Below are 25,522 nucleotides of genomic sequence, written 5' to 3' on the forward strand. Positions count from 1 at the left end.
GGAATCTTATTTTTCAGTTGATGCCTTCTCATTCCAAATACTGCATTCCGCCCATGCTTTCTATTACTGGTTCGTCCATTTATCAGAAATAAGAACAATCAATATGGTACCGGTTCTATCCTGCATGGTCCCACACGTCTCTGTATGAGAGGGTCAGAGAGATCCTTGTTGGAGCATCTGGCGAAGGCCATGTTGTCCGAGTGGTGTGCTCCAGACTGCTGTCAAGAGGTTTTTGCGTGACTAGGTGACCCTTTGCCTTTTCAGTCAACATTGAATCAATGCTGTTACGTGGTACGTTTCTTCAGGGCTGCGTGTTAGAATCTTCTAATGATGCTAGCATCTACTTCATTAATGCATCTAGTCATTAGCAGACCAGCTGCAATCTAACCAATAATTGCATTTTGTCTATCCGGCTTCCCCCTTAGAATAACAATCAGTCTGTGCTGCTTTTAATAGTTAGTTCCGGGGGGCATTAGGAATCTTGCAAATATGATCTTGCTGCAGTGCTGAGACTCCAGCTGAGCTCAGGATCTGGCCACTGGTGAGACACTTGAGTGACCTGTGGAATAAGAGTTGGAGCCCGGACTTTGACTTCTGAGCATGGTCTCAGTTGCAGAAACACCCATCATTTCATGAATTCTTCGTCAGAACCTAACCTTAGTTTCCAATGATCACGGCACATCTTCCTTTTCAATTTCAAGATTTTCTGTTCAAGTTGTTTTATTTTTAAATTTCATTAATTCCGTGAAAAGTTTAAGTGAATAGTCATCCAGCAATTTGCATGAATTAAATCATTTTCAAGTGCTGATTAGAAAAGTGTGAAGAGCACATTAAGTATTGAGGCAAAACACGATTTTGGTTTAAAAGAAGAAAAAACTCCCAACTGCTAGCAGTTCAAAGCTTTATGGTCATTGGAAGGTTTTTGATTTTCTTATCTTGCTCTTTCCATGCTTTGGAGAAACAACAGATGCAGTTTAGTTTATGCTTTTTTGTTCAGGTTGTATTTCTAAATTGAAGCAAACAACTGCATGACCAGAGTAAATAGAACTCCAATCTAAAAGCTACAATCAGAAGAATTGTGCAGCAGGATGCTAAAAATAAATGTGTGTGTTTAAATGGACTGTGAGGTGTTTCTTGTGTGTCTGAGAGTTTGGGAAATTTGATGCATCCTGGTCAGTGTACAGAGGGCCGATGTTTCCTGTTCAGAATAAAGGACCATATTCTGATACACTTCTGAATAGTAGATCACAAAGTACCTCCCAGGTGGTTCTTTTTGAAGCTAGTGATGCTATTATTGAAATAAAGGTGGAATAACCAAATTTTCATTTTCCATAGGACTATTTATAAATCTATGAAAATAAAAGGTACAATGTAACTAGTGCTTCTTTTGCTCTTGCCTTAACAAAAAATCGTAGTTTTTTAAGGGGCAAAAGAATCAGTTTTTAGGTACACTGACAGAGGTCAGCTACTCTACAAATTATTGCATAATTAAACTACAAAAATAGTAACTTTCTGTTTCTCTGAAACATACAATACTGGCAAACTATGCTACAACTGAAGACATCTTTACTCTAAATTGATCTAGCGTGGACCAGGTCATTTAATTGTCATATGCCACATTCTTTCTATCCATGAAATGGTTTAAAAATTAACCTTTGTATAATGCTTAGCAAACTGCATCTGGATTGAATATTTTGAGAAAGTTAAGACCATTCCTTTTACTTATTGCCACAGTGAAGCTTAAGACTTCCCTTGAGGAAACTGTTGGCCCAGCCCCCATCTTCACTTGTCTCCCAACATGTCTTTACTGCTCTCCAGTGGAAACCTTGGGAAAAATCTTATCCCTACTGAAGTCAGTAGAAATAGACTTTATTTGCTTCACTGGGGCAAAGATTTCACTCTGGAGCAGAGCTTTTCTGGAAAAATTGAGAAATTAATAAAGCTTGGAGCCACCACGCCAAACATAAAAGCCATGAGATTTGTCTACAGCAATGTTTCTACATACATTTATTTGTGATTTTTGTAAAAAAATAAATTATCAAGAAGGTGTTTTTTAAATCCTACCCTCTGCACAAGTTTGGAACACAAATCAGGTATATTTCGTTTTCTGCTCTACATTTAGTGTTTCCATGTAGTTTCTGCCTCAGAGAAGGTCTTATTTTTATTCTGAGACACTCATGAGTTGCCTCATTGCCCTTTGAGCAGAAGTGTGATCCTGCAGCTTGCTCAGTAAGAGCCACAATTCAGACAGTGAGCTTTTAAATTTCTAGAAGCAATGACCTCGGTACAGCAGCTTGAAATCTTCCAGGTAATAAATCTCACTGCTTCAGTTAGCTTCTTTTTGTTCAGAGATAAACTGGGGAGTGTATGTTCGGAGCACTTTCCTTACCATTGTGTCTGCATAGCCTCAGGAGTAGTAATACATCTGTGTAAATAAGATGTTTACTGACAGTATAAATTATGAAGTGGCTTCTTTTTTTGTGTATGTTGTTGAGAATACTGTTCTTATGGATGTTTTTCCTCCATTCTGTTTTTCCCTCAGCCTTTCATTATCCTAAGCTTAATGTGTCTCAGTTGATGAAATCTTCCTGGGTGAGAACAGGTACGTACAGTCTCTGTGAGTAAGAGTGCAATTATTTTTTTAGAAGGATAACTAGCCTACATAAATATCGATAGCTTAGGGGTGCTGCATTTTTATGAGGTAATAACGTGCCTTGAGCTGAATAAATTCTAAAACCAAAGGCCTAGTGACCTGGAATATCTGGGAAATGTAATTCCCGTGTTTAGAATGAACTACTGCAGTTCCTTGATAATGCATACAAAGTAGTTTTTGTCTATAAATCAGTTCACTCTTAGTGAGACAACTTACAGTGTAAGGTATAAAGTGTCTACTCTGCATGCTGTCAATATACCACATTGATTTTTAGGGTTTTATTTTATTTTAAATGAAAACGAAAATTTTATTTGTTTGGCACTTCCTACCAAAACATGCCAGGAATAAAACAACGAAAATAGATACATTCCGAGTATATGAGTTTCATCACATTTCATTGATCTCTTCTGATTTATTCACAGCAGATCCCTCCCACCCAAGTCTTCTGGGTGTTTTATTCTATAATTTACAGATATGCTTGAGCTGTCACATTTAGATTGCTGAAAGGCTGTTGAGGTTGCCTGCATGCTGTAGGTCCTTCCTGCTTCTTTTAAGCAGAAAGCCTGAACGGTGACCAGGCTGTGCCTACCAAACTTGCTGTTAGGGTACAGATGCCCCACTGGATACACTTTTGTCTTCCCACAAAGTTCCCTTAGATCCCACAGTAAGAAGAAGGTTTTTCCAGCTCAGAAATCATGTCCCTTTGGGTTTTTCTAAACTTCCTGACTGCAAGATTTTGAAAGCCAATTGCAGCACCTTTTTTGCTGTGGAGGAATTTTTTGTAATCCCAGTTCTTGCAGGCAGCCTGGGAAGAGCTAATATACTTTGGATGGGTCAGTTCTTTCAGTGTGCATATTGTATTGTAAGGGTAATGAATCATGACAGAGGAAAATGATAGAATTTATGCACGTAAAGGTTTTTAATATTAGATTACCCAGATAAATGTTGGGATATGCAGTGTTCTCTATAGCTGTCCCTCTCAGTTGTAGAATAGAGTTCATGCTATTAAGCATAATTCATTGATACTGAAATTCAATACACAAGCAAGAACTGTCTTCTACTTGCTGCATATAATAGCCTTAGGCCACTGTCTGTCTATTTTGCTATTTAATTCTGAGATACTTAGTCTATGATTGAATTAGAAGACAGATGCTGTTGATGTCTGTGAGAAATCATGAAAATGTTTCCTTTTTCTGACATCTCCGGTGAAAATTTAGATGGAAAAAGTGCTTTTAATATTTTTGTTTTAAAAATTAAAAAATAAAATTGTATTTAATGGATTTTATCTAATTGGATGGCTTTTTATTAAGCACGATGCTTAAAAAAATAAACATGAGAACACTGAAAAAGGGACTTTTAAAAAATATAAACCATTTTAGTGGAGAGATGGAGGAGTGAAAACTGAATTATTTTACTGCAGTCATCAGTGAGTTGGTTTACTATCCTTTAGGGTTGTTTAATTAGGTCATTTGAATGACTATCGCTCCATTCACTCCACTTTTCTTTTACTGGATGCTATCTTGTTAGTGAAAGTCCACAATTTTTTCATGTTTCCTATGTGTTGTTCCTCAGGGATTCCTCTTGGCATTAGCTGCCCCAGTGACCTGGAGTACCTGGGGTTGGAAAGTGAAGTGGGCAGGGCTACTAACCAGTTTTTTTGTGCTATGATTGGCATACTTGGCAATCTTTGTTATCTAGGGCAGGTGTACTTGGAATACACAGCTTCATTCATGTGCTGCTGTTCTCCTGCCTTTTCTCCTTGATTGTGAGCCCTTGCCCTGCCCACTTCCATCTCGGTATCGCTTCTGAACACAACATTTTGACTGAAAGTAGTTGCAGCAGCCAATTTAGACTGAATTTTCTCTTTTATTTGTTTTTTAACAATTCATTGAATGCTCAGAAGTTTATATTTTTTTAGAATTGAAACTGTTTTTTCAATATCCTGGGTCTATCTAGCCTGGCTGAGGTTCCAAAAATGCCCTCTGCCCTAATTATTATTTTTTTTTTTTTAAATGTACTTCTTTTACCCCTTTTCCCACCCAATGTCTTCCTTTCCAACATGTAACCTCTAGCTGAACTGGGCAGTATTCCCATATGAATACAACCGGTCTTGAATTGTCCGTGAGCTGTCACAGGATGACTCAAAGCTGGTAATTGAAGTTGCAGGAAAGACAATGAAAAGTTTTACTAATGAATTTGTGTTCTTGGGTTACTTTCTCTGCAATGTAGTTCTCTTGGGTGTCGTCGACCAGCGAATTCAGGAGGAAGTGTTTCAAGCTGAGATGGAACGGAAACTAGCTCACCTGTTAAACGAGGCTTTGGTCAGAGGGCGGATATGGAGACGGGCCAGTTTTGCAGGCAGCAACATTGTGCAGGTATTAAGAGCTCAAAGTTAGAGGAAGAAATACAGGGTAATAAATTACTGAGTAAGTTAATATTGTCTAGATTTTGAGTTGAGAAAGATAACTCAAAGGTACATATCATGTTTAGCTAGTTGATGATGCTTGTGTTTTGTACCTAAAATATGGTTCTTTTGGATGCCTTGTTGTCTTTTAAGCTAAACATAACAAATGGAAACAACTGAATATTTTAAGTGGCTACTAAAATATTTGGATGACTTCTTAAAAACAATGCTGAAACTTATTTTACCAACATCCTATTTTAAAAACTTGCTGTCTTGTCTGACTTACGTGAGGTGCCTAGCAGAAGGAGACAGGATGGTCATCTGAGTCATAGTAGTACTCTGCTGGAACAGCAACTTCACAGCTCTCTGTGGTGGTTTGGTGGTGGTGTAGAGATGTGAAATAGAATCATGTGCACCTTGATGCAGCAGTAGGGTAGCATATTCTACCCCTTAACTGCCTATTTGTCACAGTACTCTTGGTCACAGGAACGGCTTTCAAATAAGAATGATTAATCATGTCAAATTTTGTACAGATGGCAGCTTCTGCTATCTGGATTCCAGTGCTGCTTTATAGTTTTGTCACAGGTGGAATTATTCACATAATGTCCAAGAAGACTTGGATATTTAGTTTTAAGTTTTAATTTTTCACATGTTCTTTCTAGTCAGTTCAACAAGCTGAAAGCTGAAATACTTTCTAATGGCTCATCATCTTAAAAATTACTTTTCCCAGCTAATTCATCGACAGTTTACCTTGCAGATGCCCTTCTAGTAGTTCAGACCTATTATCTTTATTTAATTTAATCCTACAGTTTTTGCTACCACTTAAATTTCCAGATGTTGGGATTTTCTTACTTTTGTTTTCCTGTCTCAGAAACATCTGTTTCAGTAATAGAGGTTTTACTTTATTTTAATTTTTTGCAGCTTTGAATTGCTGTAAATAGATGTGTGCTTCAGATCTTCTATTCCCAACACCTCTTATTGCACTTTGTTCTTTATGCCTCAGTCCTCCCTTTGCGTAAAAATTAAACAAATATTCCTTATGTTGCTAGCAAAGAAACCACAGCCTATAAAATGTGTATGTGTAGATTACGGTTTTATGGTTTTAGATAATAAAGCTCAGGTAACTTATTTGTGCATGCACAAAATTACAAGCTGGTCCTTTTTAGCCAAACAATAGTATTTCAGAAAATGAAAATGTAGCATTTTTCTTAGGACTTTGTATTACTTACTGGGACATAAGATGAGGTCTGCAGCTTATGTTCCGAACAGCAGTGCTGCTCATTTATGCCACTTAATTAGTGCAAAGAGTCTGCAAACTGCTGTCTTTGGGCAGTGGAGCATTCTCTTAGTTACAGTCAACACATCATGCCATCCCACATAACACAGGGCTTCTCCAGGTCCTTGCAGCCCATGCTGTTAGATGGGGTTAACATCCTGTAATAAAGGAGATGCCTAAGAAGGAAGGCTGGAGGAGATACCTTGCTGCTAGGTGTCTGTGATAGGTGTCCTGCTTTCCTGCATCAGAACGGTAGCTACCATCATGTACTATAGCTTCTTGGTAGCTTGCTTTGGCAGGATGTTCAGGTGTATGGTAGGTGAAATATCCTTAGAGGCCGTTGTGTGCAGCTGGAGTGATGCATCTGGTAGTGAGGTCCTGAGTGGAGGACGATTTCTTTCAAGGATGCTCCCCTGTCAGTTGAAGATCTGGTCCATAGCCATTTGCAATAAACTTTTTAGCTTTACTGCTGCTAATTCTATTCCTCATAGCCAGGTTTATAAGCTGTGTTTGAAGTGTGTTGTATATACGCATCTGTTTGTGTCTTCAGGGAGAGCTGTTAATGTTCTTTGTGCTTTATATTCACATTTTCCTGTATATATTTCTTGCACACAAAGCAGTGACTGCTATATTAGTAGGCCACAATGAACTCAAAATAAGAACAGAAGCTGCCAGCCACACCGAAATGTTGGATACTTTTATTACCGGGACATGCATATATCCACAAAAGACTAGACACACATTTCACTTGTGTTGAGCCCCTATAGACTGGAGTTTTTCCTGAGGTGGAAGATATTTATAGTGTATTGAAATGTGACATTTCTAAGCTCTGTGGAAAATCAGGACTGTGGGTCAGAAGGTGAAGCAATTAGTTGTGAATGTTACTGCAGGCATATTAGTTTCCTTTCACATACTAAGAAAATAGAAGTGATACCTTGTGAGTTTTAGATTTCATTTCTGAAGGCATGTGTTAGGTTCTAAGAATGTTAAAAATTACTCTTTAAATCTAGACACTTTGAGTAAGAGCTCTGAACTATCTAGGGTGCTCAAATAGCATGCTTTCCCCTCTCATTTGCCTATCTGTGCTGTAACAGGTGGCACTCCATGAGGGGAAAAAAAAAAAAAAGAAAAGAAAAAAAGCCTATAACCATTAACTACAAAAAACCTCTGAAGCCTCATGCCTGACTGTTATACATGAGATAGTTCCATTCATTTTTGTGTGATGTTTATGTTTCATGGAGCAAGTCATATATATATATATTTTAATATGTATCTGCTGTTGCTGCAAATTTGAAGGCACATATTTAACGTGGTTTGCATTGCATCTGCAGAGGCTAGACCCTGTGCTATATTTTGTCAGTAGTTTACCATAATAACTCAATTATCGTTAATTTTTTTGAGGAATTAAATGGCTTAATTGTAGTTTAAAAATACCCCAGGAGCTAATACAAAAATAGTAATTTTCCTATATTTCAGCGTGCTTGGTCTTTTAAACCTAATAGAAAGTGAAAAGGTGATCCTACTAAGTGGCAAAAAGAACGATGTTCTGATTTAAAGAACATGTTAGGCGACACTTTAGTTGTAATGTGTGAGAAAGTAGTAGCTATGCGGGGACATAATGACTGAATTGAGCTTTTCATTAAGGCAGAGGTTCATTCTCTTGGTTTTCTACCGACAGTTTATGCGTCTCTCCCAAGCGTGTAATCCGAGTAAAGGCCCAGTCTCGCTCTGTGAGTTTTTAGGTTTTTAAATAGAGCCTTTGAGGACTGCTGCTGCTTCTCCTTTTCCTCAGAGGCATTTCGCCTCTCCGGTGGCCACCCCAGGCAGAGGCCGGCCCCTCCGTCAGGTTGCCCGCAGCCCGTTCGTACCTCTGTTTTGGCAAGCCGCTTTCTTGGCTGGCCAAGCCTCTGCAAGCCAGCAGAGGAAATGTCCTTAGCGTCGCCTTCAGCGCCCTGGCCCTCTCGGTTCACTTGCCAGCGTCCCCACCTCAGCGCGAGGAGGGTCTGCCGCAGCGACGTTGCGTTTGGTGCGATGACAGCAAGTGCTGCCCTGCCCAGCCCCAGCCGGAGCACGTCAGGAGGAAGATGGCTGCCTGCGAGCGGCACCGCCATTTCCCGTCCTGGCAGGTTCCTGTGAGAGCTTTCTCACACCCAGGGCAGGTTACGCGCGATGCCCGTTTCACATATGCTTTATGTCGTGTCGTCTGCTGAACTGTTCAGACCACAATACAGCTTGATTTAATGGCCTGGACATTAAAATCCTACTTTTAATAAGGTGAAAAGCAGAATCTTTTTTGATTTTTTTTTTTTACCTCGGGATGAACATAGTGAAAAAATGAAAATAATCCTTGTACGTGCATTTCGGAGATTGTGTGTGTGCGTGTTTGCTTGTTCCTAAGTAACGCTCCTGCCTTTGAAACCCTCAACCAGTTCACCCAGGAATTCCTTTCTCCTGAGGGGGCTGCCGACTGGGACATCCCACTGGCCGACTGACACTCTGCAAACGCCTTGTGAGCTTGCCCACCACCTGGATTTCCCTGCTTTAAATTATGAACTAGATTTGGTTACCAAGGCAACTCCGTTCACTGACCTATGATATTCTCTTGAAAACACTTTTTAAATTAAATTTGCTGACACCTGAACACAGTTAAGCCTTTACTCTGTGGAGGTTAAATGCCCATCTAGTATCAACAAAGATGGTATCATTTATGCACACAGAAGTTGAATTAGTCTTTTTCTTTTTTTTTTTCCTCATTTTCTGCCTACCATGTATTGAAATTCTTGTATCTCCTCCCTCCCTATGTCATCCCTCACTTCCAAAGTATAAATGTTAAATGCTTAAATGCTTCTTTACACATGGGCTGCTTTGCTGGATGCCTGAAAAATACCATTTCTGCCTCTGCTTGCATTCTTAGCACTCTCAGGGATAGACGCACCTCTCTAAAGTAAGAGGCAAAACCAATCTGAAGCTACACAGAGAGTATAATTTGGAGCAAAATGGCATAAAACTTAGTATACAGAAACTGTGTAAAAAATGGGCACAGTGCCTGTGTACCTCAATTTTATAAACAGACTTAAAACCAGTTCAGATCCAGTGTGCCATTCTCCGTGTTTCAGCAAACTCAAAGGTTAGTTTTAAAAAAAAGTTTTTTAGTGAATAACTGTGAGAGACATGAGAACTGAAGTACGATATTGTCACAGTTGCTGTGTTTATGTACAAGTCTAGTTGTCTCGTCACCTCAAGAATACCCTGCTCAGCCATCAGCTTTTCCAGAATAGAAATGCATAACCATATCCCCTTGGATTTGAAATTTTGTCTGCAGCTTCCCTCAATATGGTGTGAGCTGTCATAAGATAACTCTGTATTCAGAATGAATTATTTCAGATGAAACTTCCCTTAATATAGTGAGCTTAGTTCATCAGTACCAGCCTGCACCTCCACCCTCCACTGAATTTCTTCATGCTCATTCCCATGTTCTCTATACTGTGCCAAAACACCTCTGGCTACTTCTACCTGTCTCCATTCTGACTGTTCTCACCCATCCCTGTTCCTCAGCACAGGGAGCCATACACTGTTGTTTTTAATTCTGTGCTAAAAATTGTATTGTTTTAGTTGCAGCAACTTGCACTGGAATCTGTCCTCCTTCCCCTCTGCTCTTTCTAAAGGCAGCTGTGGAGAAGTTCCTTTTTTATCCCATTCAGTCAGCTTCTGACTGTTACCCTGTGTGTATAACACATATAATTACAGTACTTCTTGGATACTCCACAATGCCACAAAATATATGACAATTCAATATAAGAATCTTCTGCATTTCTCTGATTCTGTAGCTTTGCTACGCACAGAGAGGTTTCATAAAATTAAATGAAGAACCCATTGACTTTCAGTCCCATGTGGCCTTTCAACTCCTTCGTTCTCCGTGTGAGTTAAGTGCTGCTTAGGAAGGGTTGGTCTGTGCTGAAAGCAGATACCAGTCCCTACACCCTGCTGCTCTGTGCACTGAGGCCAGGCTGTGGTGAAGGCAGCCCAGCTGAAGCAGAAATAGAAAGCTGTGGATATTTGTTAACTAATGATATATCCGGGTTCCGTGAAAGCAGAGTCAGCCTTACAGCTGCTGAATGTGTGTGTTGAAACCTTATTTATTGATACTCTTTTGTTACCTTCAGTCAGGGATTGGTTGCCCCTTAGCTGGTGGAGGAGTGAATAGCATTCAGGATGAGAAGTGGCATTGGTTAATGGTTCCTGTTAGCCAGTCATGGTGTGTTTCAGAGATTTGCATGTTTTTCTGGTCTGTTTTTAGGTGTTCTGTTTCGTACATCAAATGTGACTGACATTGAACATTATTCTTTGCTTTCAGTTGATTTGGCCTAAAAGACTTTCATGACAACTGTGCTTTTTCTTTTTTTTGTTTGTTTTGTTGGTTGGTTGGGTTTTTTTCACTTTTATTATATACCTTGCTGTTACCACTTTTTTTAGGACATGTTGAGTTGATGTCCCCGAAGACCAGAACATCATCCCTGTTGAGCTAGAACATTGCACTGCTTGCTTTCAACGTGACTGTCCTGTTGGAAACTAGGAAAGAAAACAATATAAAGCTTTGCTTTTGTAAGCCTCAAACATGCAATCACTTGTGTGTTTGCTTTACTATAAGCCTATGGGCAGTGTTTGAGATTCTAATTTATTAAATATGTACTTCATAGTAAAGGATAATTCTAAAGGAAGCAAAATATATTGCTCTATTTGTGGCAATTCCTTCCAGAGCTCTTCAAACTCTCTTTTATATGATAGACTACCTCCTACTATTCGTTTGGCCCAGTTCTAGGTTGAGCTCACCATTACATGTAAATGGTTAAACAGAGGAGAGTTGTTATACATAAGATTTAATTTTACAGGAATTCAAAATTGTTACGTGATTCTCATAAGCAATGTCGATGTTTGCTGGTTAGAGAGTATCTACAGGGCTTCCTCATAGCATGCATTCTTTTGATTATTAACATCTTTAGAAGTAGGAAGAATTGCTTCCCACTGTCAATTACGTTCCTTTCTGAAGAAAGGTGGATGCCAGGGGGAGCTGTTTGGAGGATGAAGGTGACTGTGCAGATGCTTTTGTTGAGGAAGAGCAAACAGTTCTATTTGAAGCTAACAGAATATTTGCCTGTGTAGCTGCTTAACGTTTAGATAAACTGGAACAGAGGTGTGTGTTATGTATAGCAAAGCAGAGTCAAAGTAGGTATTTAGAGAAGGGAAAAGTGCAATCACACTAACCTTTTCAGTAGCTCCTGCTAACCAACAAATGCTAAAGGCAGTAGAGGCTTCCAGGGTGGCATGGTGTTGGCATCTTGAGCCATCTTGAAAGCAATTGTCTTACTTCAATACCGGATCTGTATGTTGCCATGAAACAAACAGGAAAAAAAAATATGGAAACTTCAGGTTTGCCATAAAAGTTTATTGTACAAGGGATCGCTTCCCTGGAAATTTTCCTTTCAGTTACAAAATAGGTGTTTCTATAAATTTCCCAGGGTCCTGGTGCACTTGGGTAGTGCTTGTGTAATTAGACACCGATACATTATTCCAGCAATGTTGTCATCTCCTGAAAGACTTCCACTCAGAATCTTTCATGTAAGTATTAGGTGAAAATATCCTGAATTTTAGTTTGGAAGCAAATTATTATTACTGAATATTCACTCTGCGTATCTATGCTTGCCTAACGTTGACTTAAGCTCTTCTAGCGTAAACGAACTAGTCTGTGTGCACGTTGCCTTTGCTGCATACAGTATTTTGGAGCACTACACATGGCACGTCTTCCCATCAGACTCCTCTGGATATTGACAATTTCCAAACTATCAGTTCACAGCAGTTACACTGTTAGTATAATATGATATTCTTTGGTGTCACAGATAGAGGGGTTTTCTTTAACAGCAGTTGTATTTCTATGTCATAGTACAAGGTGGAATCTTCTTTAAGCACTAGGGGTTGCACACAGTGACAATTAAGGCAGATACTGATGCCATCTTGGCAAAGCTGTTCCAAGTGTTTCTTTTTAGATAAGTGTCCTTAAGGTCCAGGCCCTGTGAAGGGAATGGGGAGAGAGGGTAGGGACTGAAAGACCAAATGTATGGGAGCCCCAAATAAATACAACTTAAATGTAAAAGCTTTCCAACTTCTTTTCAGATTGTGAACGTGTCACGGTTAGTTGGTGTTGATAACCCTGTGGAGCTGATCTATTTTGTGGAGGATCAAGACGGAGAGAGACTCAGTGCTCTGAAGTGCTCAGACCTGATGAACAGAGTTGATATCCAGCGGGCTGCAATCATCCTTGGATACCGCATTGAAGGCACCGTTGCACAGCGTAAGCCCTATCATATCCACACTGATGCCACCAAAGAGAAATAGGAGGGGTGACATTAGCTTTGGAGATTATGGCACTGCACAGTGCCCACTGTTGCAGTGTTTTGTTCTTGGGATGCTGCAATTTTGACACTTTTGAGGAAATAAATTTTAGCAGTCTTGCAGTGAGCTATGTGGTGTTGCTTTGCTTCTTGAAGACTCTGCTGAACTTGGAATTGCAACGGGGTCCTTAAGTGCAAGCCTCACTGCATTCACTTTAGCGCTTGTGCTAGAAAAACACTGTGCTAACTAGATACCTTCTTGCCATTTGCATCTCTTTCTGCTAGTCCCCAATATTTCTTTACAGTTTATCTTGCTCAGGAGCTTGCACAAATACCACGACTGTGGGATGGGAGGGTGTCAGTGTGAAATGGGTGTTACCTTTAGCTGCATAATGGCAACAAAGTAGATAACACAAGTCACTATTTTTTGTTTCTTTGAATTACCGTTTCTTTGAGTCAAAGATGTAGGCTAATGCTGGTTGGGGCATTATGAAGGGTATAAGCAAAAAGAAACAGTTTATTTCCTCCATTCAATATGATTGATCTTATTTTTATTTGTTTGCCCATCAGTAATATATTAAGTAATGTGATCTTTATTAAAAGATAATAAAAAAGTAATGTGATCTTTTACTGGAGACACATCAGAATAAATGTAACAGGTCATATAATGACTTTATTCAGGAAGCTTGGTATATAAATAATTTGCACTAAGGAGCAGACAGAAGACCTACTAAAAATTCCATGTTATGATTAAGAAAGAAACTTGAAAGTATTTTAAAAGAGTAACAGATATGTATATGATCTGCAAAATACCTCATTGATATGAATGCTTCATTACCTTTTCTGTTTTCTGTGCAATATGGAGACATGAATTACACTCTACCACAGGGTATTTTGCCAATAGAACAAGCATGCATCTGATTTTTAAAATTCTCTGCAGAAAGAAAAGAAAGAAAATAGTGGCAATTGCACCATCTGGATGTGTTTCTAAATTTTGTCCCTCATTAAAACAGTGGTTTAAAGATAGGTCAGTAGCTCATATACATCTGCTCAATATCTGTTAATGGACTGTAACATTGGCTGGACAGAAATGCAGAAATTGGCAAGAGTAAATACCCTTTACAAAAATGGTAGGTGTTGAACAAACTTCATGAAGTGTTTATAGCTTATTTTGCATGTTGTAACTTGTTATCTTTGACACATCATTAGTAAGTTCTTTTAAAAGGCATAGAATCATAGAAATTGTTTAAATGTTTCTTCTTATTGGAAGAAACTAGACAAAAAGTTACTTTTATAACAGAAAATGTAATGTCATAAATAAGCTGTGAGATGTATAAAATATAAGAATTACAATATGTTCCTTTAATCTCTAGGTTCATCATTAGAATGGCTACTAATAAAATGATATATAAAAATAAAATTGCATAGAAATACTCTTTTTAACTTGAAAACATCATTTAAAGAAAGTATATCAGTTGGACTAGAAATGTATTACTGCTGTGGTTTTTAATCCCACATATAACCACTATGCAAAATAGAGCAAATGAAAGTTTGGTCAATTCTTCCAGTTCACTTTTTACAAGCATGACTGGTTTGATTACACTGTCCAATAGTTTTGTCTTCTGTTTGCAGCTAAAGGATCTCACACGCTGCCAACGAGACAGAAAAAGGAAAAAAAAGTAATTAAAAATGTGGAACTATACACCTTGGGAGGAGGGTCTTACTGATTTCAAATTGATTGTGATTATTGATGGGGAAGGTAACAAAATATATGCAACTAAAGAGAATAGGCAGCTGATAATACTGCTTAAAGCAGGAAACAGGCAATAATGTTGGAAAGTCCTCACCTTTGTTAGTGGCAAGTCATTTTTCTGGACCCCTTTCACAACATCAGCTCAGGTTTGGGTTACAGAATGATGTGGCAGAAGTGTTTTTTCATTAGATTTTTAAGCACAGGTCTTCAGAAGGTAGGCCAGGACAATCGATCACCTGCCCCATGCTTCCTGAGCATGACATACCTTAACTTATAACTGGTATGACATTTCCTGTGATGTGCAGCTGGTTTCTGATAAATTTGTTAACTAGCATTTACAAGAACATAAAAATACATAACCTTGAAGTGTCCTCAGTTTAAAATATATAATCACATAATACTGCTGTCTTCCTCTTAACTTCACAGCTGTGGAGAAGCTGAAGGAGTCCACCTCAGAGTCACAGAATAGCAACCTATGGATTATTGTTGGTGTGGCAGTCCCAGTTGCTGTAGTGCTCCTGATTGTTATTATTTTATACTGGAAACTTTGTCGAACAGACAAACTGGAGTTTCAGCCAGACACGATGAGCAACATCCAGCAGCGACAAAAGGTAAAAGGGGAAGCTGTGCTGAGAGGAGCTTGAGTATTCTAAGCATAAATGAATGTGAGAGTCTAGGGAACACCTAATATCCTTAAACAGCATGTGGAAACACAGTTTCAGAGCCTTCCAGTTTAAAAAGAAAAAGGAAAAAAGTCAAATGATAGTTGAAGTCTAGAAACCCATACTGTTTTATTTATTCTCCTAGGTATATGATACTGCATTAGATAGATACAGCCTACTGAAATGTGGGCACTGAGGCTGAAAGGAACCTTTCTTTATCACTTCATTTCAAGGCCTTGGCTAGGACTGAATAAGAGGAAATGTATCGACTGTTAAATCACTGACCCTGTTTTCTGTAGGGGGCTGAATTTTTCTTTGGAGAGCTTCCGCTAAACTAATTTGACAGCTAAACTGTAGCATACCTCATGCTGGAAGTAGAATTTGCTAGAGCCTATCCTTGCTGCTCCGTGTTCTGCCGGCACTCTTGAGTTGCCATTGTGAGACCCTGTTGCAGGACTAGAACTTTAATTAGTGGATCTCCATAAGACTTCATGGGTGAGCGTGTTGGCCAAAGTGTTGGAGGACTGGGTTAGGATGGTGAGAAATTAAGTAGTCTGTCTTTTTCCTGCCCAAGATTGTAAATTAAAAAATATGTGATTCAGGATTTTCACAAAGGATGTATTCAGTAAAAAGAATGGAGAAGTGACTAAAGGGTTACAAATCCTACTTCTCCTTTTTACAACTGGAGAGCACTGGTCTGTGTGTCGGAGATGCTTTTTACTGACTATAACTTCAGAGGTTTTATTAAAAGCAAAATAATCTGCCTGTGCTAATCCTGTGGTACTGTAGTCATGTTCTTCTACTGTCACCTCGTGTTCAGTCGTACAGTTTTCTCCGTAACAAGCCTTGTCTGTACACCATACTCTCTTTCAAGATAATTAATGATGTGAAAGATGAGAGAAGCAGAAAGTGGTTGCACTTCCAAAGCAGTCAGAACAAATCAATAGTAACTTCCACTTGTCTTGTTGCTGCAGACTGAGTGTCAGAATCGAGGTCGGCAACAAGTGGTACCCTTTGATGAACTTCACCCCCTGGTACCTTGTCTCACCTGTGCTGTGGTAATACGTAACGCAGATTTTGATTGAAGAAGTTCCCCACAGTAGTTTCAGCTAATTTGAGAAGGGTCATACAAAAAAGGCAGGAGAGGATCATTACCCTTGGTACACTATTTCATCACATACCTTTTTGGTACCTCTCTGCTGTCGCAAGCTTTTTGTAAGAAAGCTGTTGGGTTGGGTTGGCTGTAAGGCCAGAAACATCTTTCATAGTTTTACTTTCTTTTGGGAGAATGGCTCCATTGTTTTTCTCCACCGCTTCCACGGTGTTCCTCTTCTTAATCGTTCATGAGTCAGAAGCCTTGAACTTGTTTGTATGCAAGTCTCATTTCACTTTGCCTAGGGAGCCTGTCACTTTGCCTTCTTTAGGGAAGTCACTGTAAGCAAACTAGAAAGAACCAGTAAGGACATCTAGTCAAATCCTTGTGCCAGTGGAGGGCTCGTACTTTAATACTAAATGAGGTAAAGCAATAAAAAGTGTCTTAAATTTTTATCACTTAGCACATCAAACAACTGGCAGAATCTACTTTGAAAACCATTTTCCTCCTTTGCCCAAGATCCAGAATAAAAGTAGTACTCTGGCTTCCTTAGTAGCAGGCTGTCTTTGGGATTTCTTCATGTCTTCAAACAGTGGGTTGAAATTCCAGGTCAGAATTGGGCATATTTAACAAGCACAGAAGACCCCCGTCAGTCACAACAGCATACAAATGATTAGGGACATTTGGTCCGGTCCTGCCCTTTTAAATTTTTTGTGGTTTTTATACTTTTTATTACAGTAAATGCAAAGAAATTATCAAAGGAATGAAATCTTGTGGTCAGGGGTTTAGGTCTGTAAATAAACTCAGTTTAAAAATGGACTCAGGCTCCCCCTTCCTCAACCCACCTGCAATTATTTCCATTCCCTCTTTACAGAGCTTGAGTTTGGTACCAAAGGAAGGTGAAGGGCTGCACTGCATCTCTAAAAGTAAGGGTATTTAGGTTAAAGATCTGGGGTTTTCTCTTGGAATCAATATTTCATTGGTAAAAGCCATGAAGATGCATTTATAGTGCTAGCTCTTCTCACTTCCATTAATCTTTAAAAAAATTTTCTTTTAATGTAAATATAGAAATGGAATGTATAAATATCAAAGTATTTCATTAACATATGCATGGCATATCCACACTGGAAATAGAAGATAATTCTTTTCAACCACGTAATAAGTCTACAATGTGTTTTGTACTTGAAAATGTGTGTTGGTTGGAAGATAAGAAACTGAGACACCCTTTTCTTGTTCAGATGAAATAGGATAGCGTACTGCACTGGTGGATCTCCAGAGGTATCACCAGTCTTTTTTTTTTCAGTGTGTTTAATTAGCCATTTTAACATAGCAGACCAGTGGGCAGCATAATAATCTGTTAGAATTCACAGTAGCAGCTGATAGCAAATTATGTCATCTGTGACTTAAAAGCCTGGAACAAGGTTGGGAATGGTGTGAAGGGAAAGCCTGTTTGCTTCATGCTGCTGAGGAAAGACTTTGCCACTAAAAGGCTGGTTCCTTGAAACATCAAAAGAGAGAACTTCCGTAAATGTATGGTAATGCAGATTATGTAACAAAGACATAAGTTTTTCAGGAGCTTTTTACTCAGTTTAGAGTCTCTTTTACAAATTTGCATTCTCTTCAGAGAGATGCTTTAAAGATGCTACAAATTTTCCTGGATTCTACAGCCCATGTGTCATTCTAGTACCATCTTTTGTTTCTTCCTTCCTTTCACTTAATTACTTCATTCTGGTTTTGAACTCCTGCTTTTTCCTGAAATATTTTGTTATGCACTCAGACAATATAATTATTTAAGTTTTAATCTTCTACATGTAAAGGTTTAATTTTACAGAGTAGATATGATTTCTGTGTTCCTGTGAGCACCATTAAAAGTTAAGCTGCATGTCCTCACAGTCTATCTTCTGAGGAAGCAAACCATCACTATTATCTCTTGGTAATAAAACCCTACATGCCTTTCAGGTGTGCCCTGAGGTATGGCTGCCCATATCTCACCTTGGTGAGATAAAGATTGGCTGGTCGTGGCATTATGCAACAATTCAGTGATACGGGCCAGCATATCATACCAGCACAGCTAACCTGCTTTGGTCCCTTGTCTGCTCTGTGGACACCCTTTTAGAGTGTTTGGGTCATAGTTCCTCACTTGGGATGGTCAATAATAGTGTATTTGCCACTTCATCAGGCATAGCTGTGTTGAAAAATACTCAGATCCTGTGATTGCAAACCCTTAGAAGTACCCAAGATTGCATCTATATTTATGTGCCGTAGCAGCCCTGAAGCTGGGCTTGAGTCCAGATTTCCTGCTTGTCCCCACCCTCAAGGCCAGGTCACGCTCAAAGACCTTCCACCCAAGTCACAGAAGGCAAAGACAGGAACTGGGAGAATGAAGAGCCGCCCACCGCGGGAGAAGATCAGGTTTAAGACCATCTCAGGAACCTGAAGGTGCACAAGTCCATGGGATCTGATGAGATGCATCCACAGGTCCTGAGGGAACTGGCAAATGAAGTGGCTAAGCCACCATCCATCATATTTGAGAAGTCGTGGCAGTCTGGTGAAGTTCCCACTGACTGGAAAAGGGGAAGCATAACCCCCATTTTTAAAAGGGGAAAAAAAGGAAGATCCGGGGAACTACAGGCCAGTGAGTCTCACCTCTGTCCCTGGCAAGATCATGGAGTGGATCCTCCTGGAGACTATGCTAAGGCACATGGAAAATAAGGAAATGATTGGTGACAGCCAACATGGCTTCACTAAAGGCAAATTGTGCCTGACAAACTTGGTTGCCTTCTACGACGGGGTTACAGCATCGGTGGATAAGGAAAGAGCAACAGGTGTCATCTACCTGGACTCATGTAAAGCATTTGACACTGTCCTGCACAACATCCTTGTCTCTAAATTGGAGAGAGATGGATTTGGCAGATGGACTACTCGGTAGATAAGGAATTGGCTGGGCGGTCGCACTGTGAAAGAGTTGTGGTCAATGGCTTGGTGTCCAAGTGGAGAGCGGTGATGAATGGCGTTCCTCAGGGGTCGGTATTGGGACCGGCGCTGTTTAACATCTTTATCGGACAGTGGGATTGAGTGCACCCTCAGTGAGTTTGCCAATGACACCAAGCTGTGTGGTGCGGTCAACATGCTGGAGGGAAGGGATGCCGTCCAGAGGGACCTTGAGAGGTGGGCTCATGTGAACCTCATGAAGTTCAACAGAGCCAAGTGCAAGGTCTTGCACGTGGGTCGGGGGAGGCTGTGCGATGAGTGGATTGTGATCAGCCCTGAGAATAAGGACTTGGACGTGTTGGCTGATGAGAAGCTCAGTGTGACCTGGCAACGTGCACTTGCAGCCCAGAAAGGCAACCGTATCCTGGGCTGCATCAAGAGAAGTGTGGCCAGCAGGTTGAGGGAGGTGATTCTCCCCCTCTACTCCACTCTGGTGAGACCCCACATGGAGTACTGTGTTCAGCTCTGGGGTCCCCAACATAAGAAGGACATGGACCTGTTGGAGCAAGTCCAGAGGATTGCCACAAAAATTAATCGGAGGACTGGAGCACCTCTCCTATGAAGACAGGCTGAGAGAGTTGGGGTTGTTCAGCCTGGAGAAGAGAAGGCTCCAGGGACACCTTATAGCAGCCTTCCAGTACCTAAAGGTGGCCTACAGGAAAGCTTGGAGAGGGACCTTTTACAAGGGCATGTAGTGATAGGACAAGGGGTGATGGCTTTACACTGAAAGAGGGTAGATTTAGATTAGATGTAAGGAAGTTCTTTACTGTGAGGGGTTGTGCAGCAGTGGAACAGGTTGCCCCAAGAGGTTGTGGCTGCCCCATCCCTGGAAGTGTTCAAGGCCAGGTTGGATGGGGCCTTGAGCAACCTGGTCTAGTGGAAGGTGTCCCTGCCCATGGCAGGGGCTTGGAACTAGATGATCTTTAAGGTCCCTTCCAACCCAAACCATTCTATGAGTCTATGATAGTATAGATAATAGCAAAGATAATGTTTGTTCTAAGCTGGTGACATGGGCAGTGTAGACTGTATTCAGCGAAGGGCTGTTCTGCAGATTGGATGTACCATGTCACTTTACCAGTTTGTTCTCTCCATCTGCCTTCTAGTTTCATCACAGGATTGGTGTTTTGCAGAGAGGGTGGCGTAAGGGTTCTTCTTGAAAAGACTCATAATATTATCTTCTGCAAAGAATATGTAGAGAAGGCCTGAACTCAAACAATACTAAGGGATGTTTTACTCCTGGTTAGTCTCTGAAGTCTGGTACTTCAGTGACTATAAGCAGAAATACATAGTAAAGAAAACTTTTGTAGGAACTGATGCTAGCAAAACCAGGTTTGAAGATGAAGTAATAATAATAATAAAAAATATCTCGAAGAGACTCTGATTAGCTAATCCATTGCTCTGCCTCAAAGCAGGATTAACAACGCCTGAAAAATATTAGGTTACCTTTTTTATTCTGGAGATTAGATGGGAAAACATGTTTAGATCAAAGTTATTTGGACCCTTTTTAAACTGGGTATTAAGGAAGCAGGTCAGAGCACTGAATTTCTGTGCAAGATTCATTGGTCTGTGCAAGGATGATTCTTTTCAAGAGATGGAATGAAGGTATTTAAAGGGCACATCAAGTATTCATGACTTGTTCTGTAAGCCATAGCATCCTACTGGAAATTCACCTTGATGTGATCTAGGTTGTTGCACTAGATAAAGGTGTCTTTGCTTTTGGAAGTAAAAGATGCATAAGTAGCATTTTTACATTACAAGATTTTCTCTCTTGCCATTGCCTTATATCCACCGCAACATTGTCCCAACCCGAGCTTTTTTTTTCTTGCAAAGGAGCTGTGCCTTTTGTGGGCAATAGAATTTTTGCCATGGGTTATTTTTCTTTTTCATGAAAAAAATGGATAAATGTCTTTCATGCCCAAACAGTCTTTCTGCTCTGTACTGGACTACTGACATTTTTGTGTAAAAACACTGTCAACCCCTTTCCTCTTCCACAGAGAGTAAAAAAAACATTTTACATATCTGTAATGGAAACAGAGTTGGAAATATTATTTCTTTCTCTATGGACATCCAAAAATTAAAATGGAACCTAGTTCACTAGGGATTTCACTTTCCCTGCTGTGTACAAGTGTTTGGAGAAAAAAATCAAATGCCTTGCTAGGACTTTTTAGAGGTAGTTTCAGCTCTAAACAGTTACTCAGCAAAAGGCTCCCTGCCCTAATGACAGGAATCTGAGATCTGTGGACAAGCTCACTGATAGTTTATTTAGGTGGTCATGGATGTTCTCCTGCAAATGCTGGGCATGCTGAAGTCAGTGCCTTTGCAGTGCTAAGTTTGAGTGGCCTGCTCAGTTCCTAGTTCTTCCAAGGGCACATCCTAAAACCCTAGGGGGGAAAGCCTACTTCTCCAGCGAGAACTCGCTCCTCTCTGGAGCCCTCTGCATGCCACTATGGTTCTTAAAGGCCACACATGTCTCTCTGGCTCAGTGTCCCTCCTGTGTGTTTACGCGTGGGAGAGGTGGGGTGGGTCGGTCCCCACGAAGCTTTGGACAACGCATACAGTACCGCACCTTCTCCTTGAGCGGTAGCACAGATAGTGCCAGAGCTGGAGGGCTGCCAATTTGCATCCTGTGCCAGCAAACCTCAGCTAATGTGTAATCACCTGGGGACCATTACCAGCCCTTGCATGTCTGCTCTAATCTGTGCTGCTTCTGACAGCCAGCCAGACCTCCGTGTGTCACTCACAGTTACAGGTAATGAGTCATGCATTCTGTAAGATGTCTGAGAGGGCCTTGTGTGGATTTTTATTTTCCCCCCCAAGCAGGGATATCTGATATCTGAATCTCATGTGTCAGGTGTAACTTTAGACCTCTGAATTGAGAGTTTTGCTTATTATTGTGTATTCAGTAGACTACCTCTTGGATGTTCCCTGGATCAAAGAGGCCAGCCCTGCTGGAGGCTAAATACTAGGCTTCTGCTCCTGATATGAAGAATTCTTGTGATGTTTTGACATCCTGTAATGCTTTTGTTCATCTGTATAATGTCGAGGCAACAGCTCTGCATTGCAGAATAATTCCAGTCAAAAGAGGTGCATGTTAAGAAAGGCAGCTGACGCCAATCTTATAAAAACTACTTGAAAACTGACATGAGTTTCTGCAAGAGGTTCATGTCTGTGCCTACTGTTTGCATAAAAAATATCATTCATTTCTAATAACAACCTTGACTAACTATCCAAAATGATGTCTTTTTGGAATTGGCATACAGGTTCTGCTTCAGAGTCAATAGCTGGATTCTAACAAGGAACACAATATTGAACATCTTAATTACTTCTCAACAATACATTTCTCTGATGGCAATTCCTCTGCAAGATCTCTTTTGTAGGAACTCTTCTGTAATGAGGATTAACTATTCACAAATTGTAGAAATGAAATGCCACACTTAGATTTACTGTGTATACTGATAAATATAAAAACTAAAATGTCTCCATCTGCTTTTTTACAAACAATTGAGTAGCTGTCTTGAGGTCAAGACCAAAAGGCCAGCTAGCCCAGGTGCCACAAGCAAAAGCCTATAGAAGGGGAGAAGAACAGGGCAAGCACATGTGATGCTTTGCCTTGAGTAACTCTTCAGCCTCCAGTTATTTGTGTCTCAGGGACTTTCTCTAGAAGTGATGATATTTAGCAACCCTCAACAGTTTTCTCTTCCATTAACTTGTCCGGTCCTTCTAAACCCATCTGAGCTGCTGAGAGGGACTTCCACAGCATGTTATATGAAGAACTATGTCATCAGCCCTGGGGCCCCCAACATAAGAAGGACATGGACCTGTTGGAGCAAGTCCAGAGGATTGCCACAAAAATTAATCGGAGGACTGGAGCACCTCTCCTGTGAAGACAGGCTGAGAGAGTTGGGGTTGTTCAGCCTGGAGAGGAGAAGGCTCCAGGGACACCTTATAGCAGCCTTCCAGTACCTAAAGGTGGCCTACAGGAAAGCTTGGAGAGGGACCTTTTACAAGGGCATGTAGTGATAGGACAAGGGGTGATGGCTTTACACTGAAAGAGGGTAGATTTAGATTAGATGTAAGGAAGTTCTTTACTGTGAGGGGTTGTGCAGCAGTGGAACAGGTTGCCCCAAGAGGTTGTGGTTGCCCCATCCCTGGAAGTGCTCAAGGCCAGGTTGGATGGGACCTTGAGCAACCTGGTCTAGTGGAAGGTGCCCCTGCCCATGGCAGGTGGGTTGGAACTAGATGATCTTTAAGGTCCCTTCAAACCCAAACCATTCTATGAGTCTATGATTCTATCTTGTTTCATCTTGCTTTTTTCATGCCATCTCTGTCTTCTGTGATGCTCCCTAATCCTTGTATTGGAGGGGGCAATGAACAGCTGATTCCTAGGCACTTACTCCTTGCCAATCCTGACTTTACAGATCTCTGTCATCTCTATCATCTCTTTTTCCAGACAGAGGAGTTCCAGTTTTCTTATTCCTTCATTTGAACTGGCCTTTGAACCAACTGCTAGCCTTTGAAAAGGCTGAACATTTTCTAATTCTTTTCCATCCTTTTTGAGAGGGGGAGACTAAAACTGAATATGCTATTCAAAATGTAGGTAACCCATGGATTTGTAAAGTGAGGTTTACATAGTGACTACTTTCGAAAAGGAGTTAAACAAAAAGAAAAAGAATCCATTTTCAAAATACAGATAAACTTTATACCATCCTAAACATAATAGACTGCTGAGACTAGATCAATACTGGGGAAATAAATTGTGTCTTTCCTAACAAAAGCTGATAGAGAGTTTACTGTAGAACTTGGCTATTTTGGGAACAAGGAAATGGGCCAACATCAAATCATTGTTGCCTCAGGTTTTAATGTTGCTACTCATTCGTAGCTTCATTTCAGCAAGCAGATTATTTCTGCAGTGTATGTGAATGTACTTTCTTTCTGTGTGCATTAAACCCTTTTTGGATAAATAAATATGTTTAAGTCACTGAACCCAACAAAATACCAGCACAAAAATAAATGAAAATTGCTGACCTATGCTCTATCTTAAAAGTCTGTTAGCACTTTTTTTCATTATTTGCAGAGAGGAAGTGTTTCTGGACTGTGTTGTATATATGCTCTGTCCAGATGGTGAGAGACATGTTGTGAATGTATTCTTTTGCTTCACAAGTTGAGAAAAGAGTTTCCTTAATTTATAATTTTTTTGGTGTGTTGTGCTACCCCTCTTAGAGGTTGCATTTGATATCAGAGTTGTGTACGTGGCCTTGGAGGAGTAATTGTTTGGCATAATTTATGGACAAAAGACTGGTGGAACTGAGACACAGGAGTGACCTGTCTATCCTGTAAAGTTAGTGATCTTTTTCTAACTCCTGACACTTTCATCCAACCAGTGTGCAATGGAACCTCACCAAACCATGATTAAGATAGTATCCACCCTGCGGCATTTCTGTCTGAGAAGGAAGGCTAAAACTGTGTGTGATGCAGACACAAAATTCTGCCTGTTACAGCAGTTATCTCAGTAGCCTGTGGGCATATATGTACTCAGAGTTATGGGCTTTCAACAACATGATCTCTCTTGTATTTTGTGAAATTTACTGAGCTGTCACGGTAATATTAGTGTAGCAGGAAGAAACACACAAAGGAGAAGAGGGATGATGAAAATCCATGAGAAGAATCTGTCTTAAGAAAATATTTCAGAACAGGTGTCTTGAGAATTTCAGGCTTTATAAAGTTTTGTAAGTTTGGGGGTTTCTTTATTTGTTTTTAATCCTACTCCAGGAGCAAAATTCCTAAGGTGGTATTTTTTGTGGGATTCCTGCTTTACTTACTATTTGTATGGTGGTGAGCAGTAAACCACAGTTTTGACTTTTCAGAGGAGGGAGGGAGGACCAGAGGCTGTACACAAGCTTCTTCTGGTTTTCTGTGCCAACGCTGGCTATACTGTGCACTACTTTTCCCCAACTTGATGGTAGAAACCCATGCAACTATAAGCATGTTTCTTCTCTGCAGGGACATGTTTGCTTAACTGCTTTACCTATTCCCAGTAATGGTGATAGTTGACAGAAGTGTTGTTATGATGACAAATGTGAGACGTAATTTGTATGAAGAGGTACTTGGTCCAATAAGAGAAAACAAGCAGCATTGTGTACGTATAGGCCTCTTTTTAGCCCTCAGATCTCAAAATCCTGCTTCTTTTTGAGATGAGGCTTCCATAGAGGGTACAGGCTGTAACACTGCTGTAATGGGAGGGTGATGGCATCCCACCTAAGAGGCAATATAGTGAACTGCCATTTCACATACACTTCTTTTTACA

At 40.3% G+C, this 25,522-nt stretch overlaps 1 protein-coding gene across 2 annotated transcripts in view; it reads left to right on the forward strand.

Moving 5' to 3' along the window:
- Window positions 1-25,522, forward strand: part of KIAA1549 (KIAA1549 ortholog) — a 152,682-nt gene that overhangs the window by 91,386 nt on the left and 35,774 nt on the right. For both annotated transcript variants that reach the window (XM_075050876.1, XM_075050877.1), the window contains exons 7-10: window positions 2,543-2,602; window positions 4,883-5,028; window positions 12,502-12,679; window positions 14,899-15,083. In XM_075050876.1, coding sequence (XP_074906977.1) covers window positions 2,543-2,602; window positions 4,883-5,028; window positions 12,502-12,679; window positions 14,899-15,083 — 569 coding nt within the window. The remainder of the gene's footprint in view (window positions 1-2,542; window positions 2,603-4,882; window positions 5,029-12,501; window positions 12,680-14,898; window positions 15,084-25,522) is intronic.

Source organism: Buteo buteo, chromosome 19 (assembly GCF_964188355.1).
Source record: "Buteo buteo chromosome 19, bButBut1.hap1.1, whole genome shotgun sequence".
Lineage (NCBI taxonomy): Eukaryota > Metazoa > Chordata > Aves > Accipitriformes > Accipitridae > Buteo > Buteo buteo.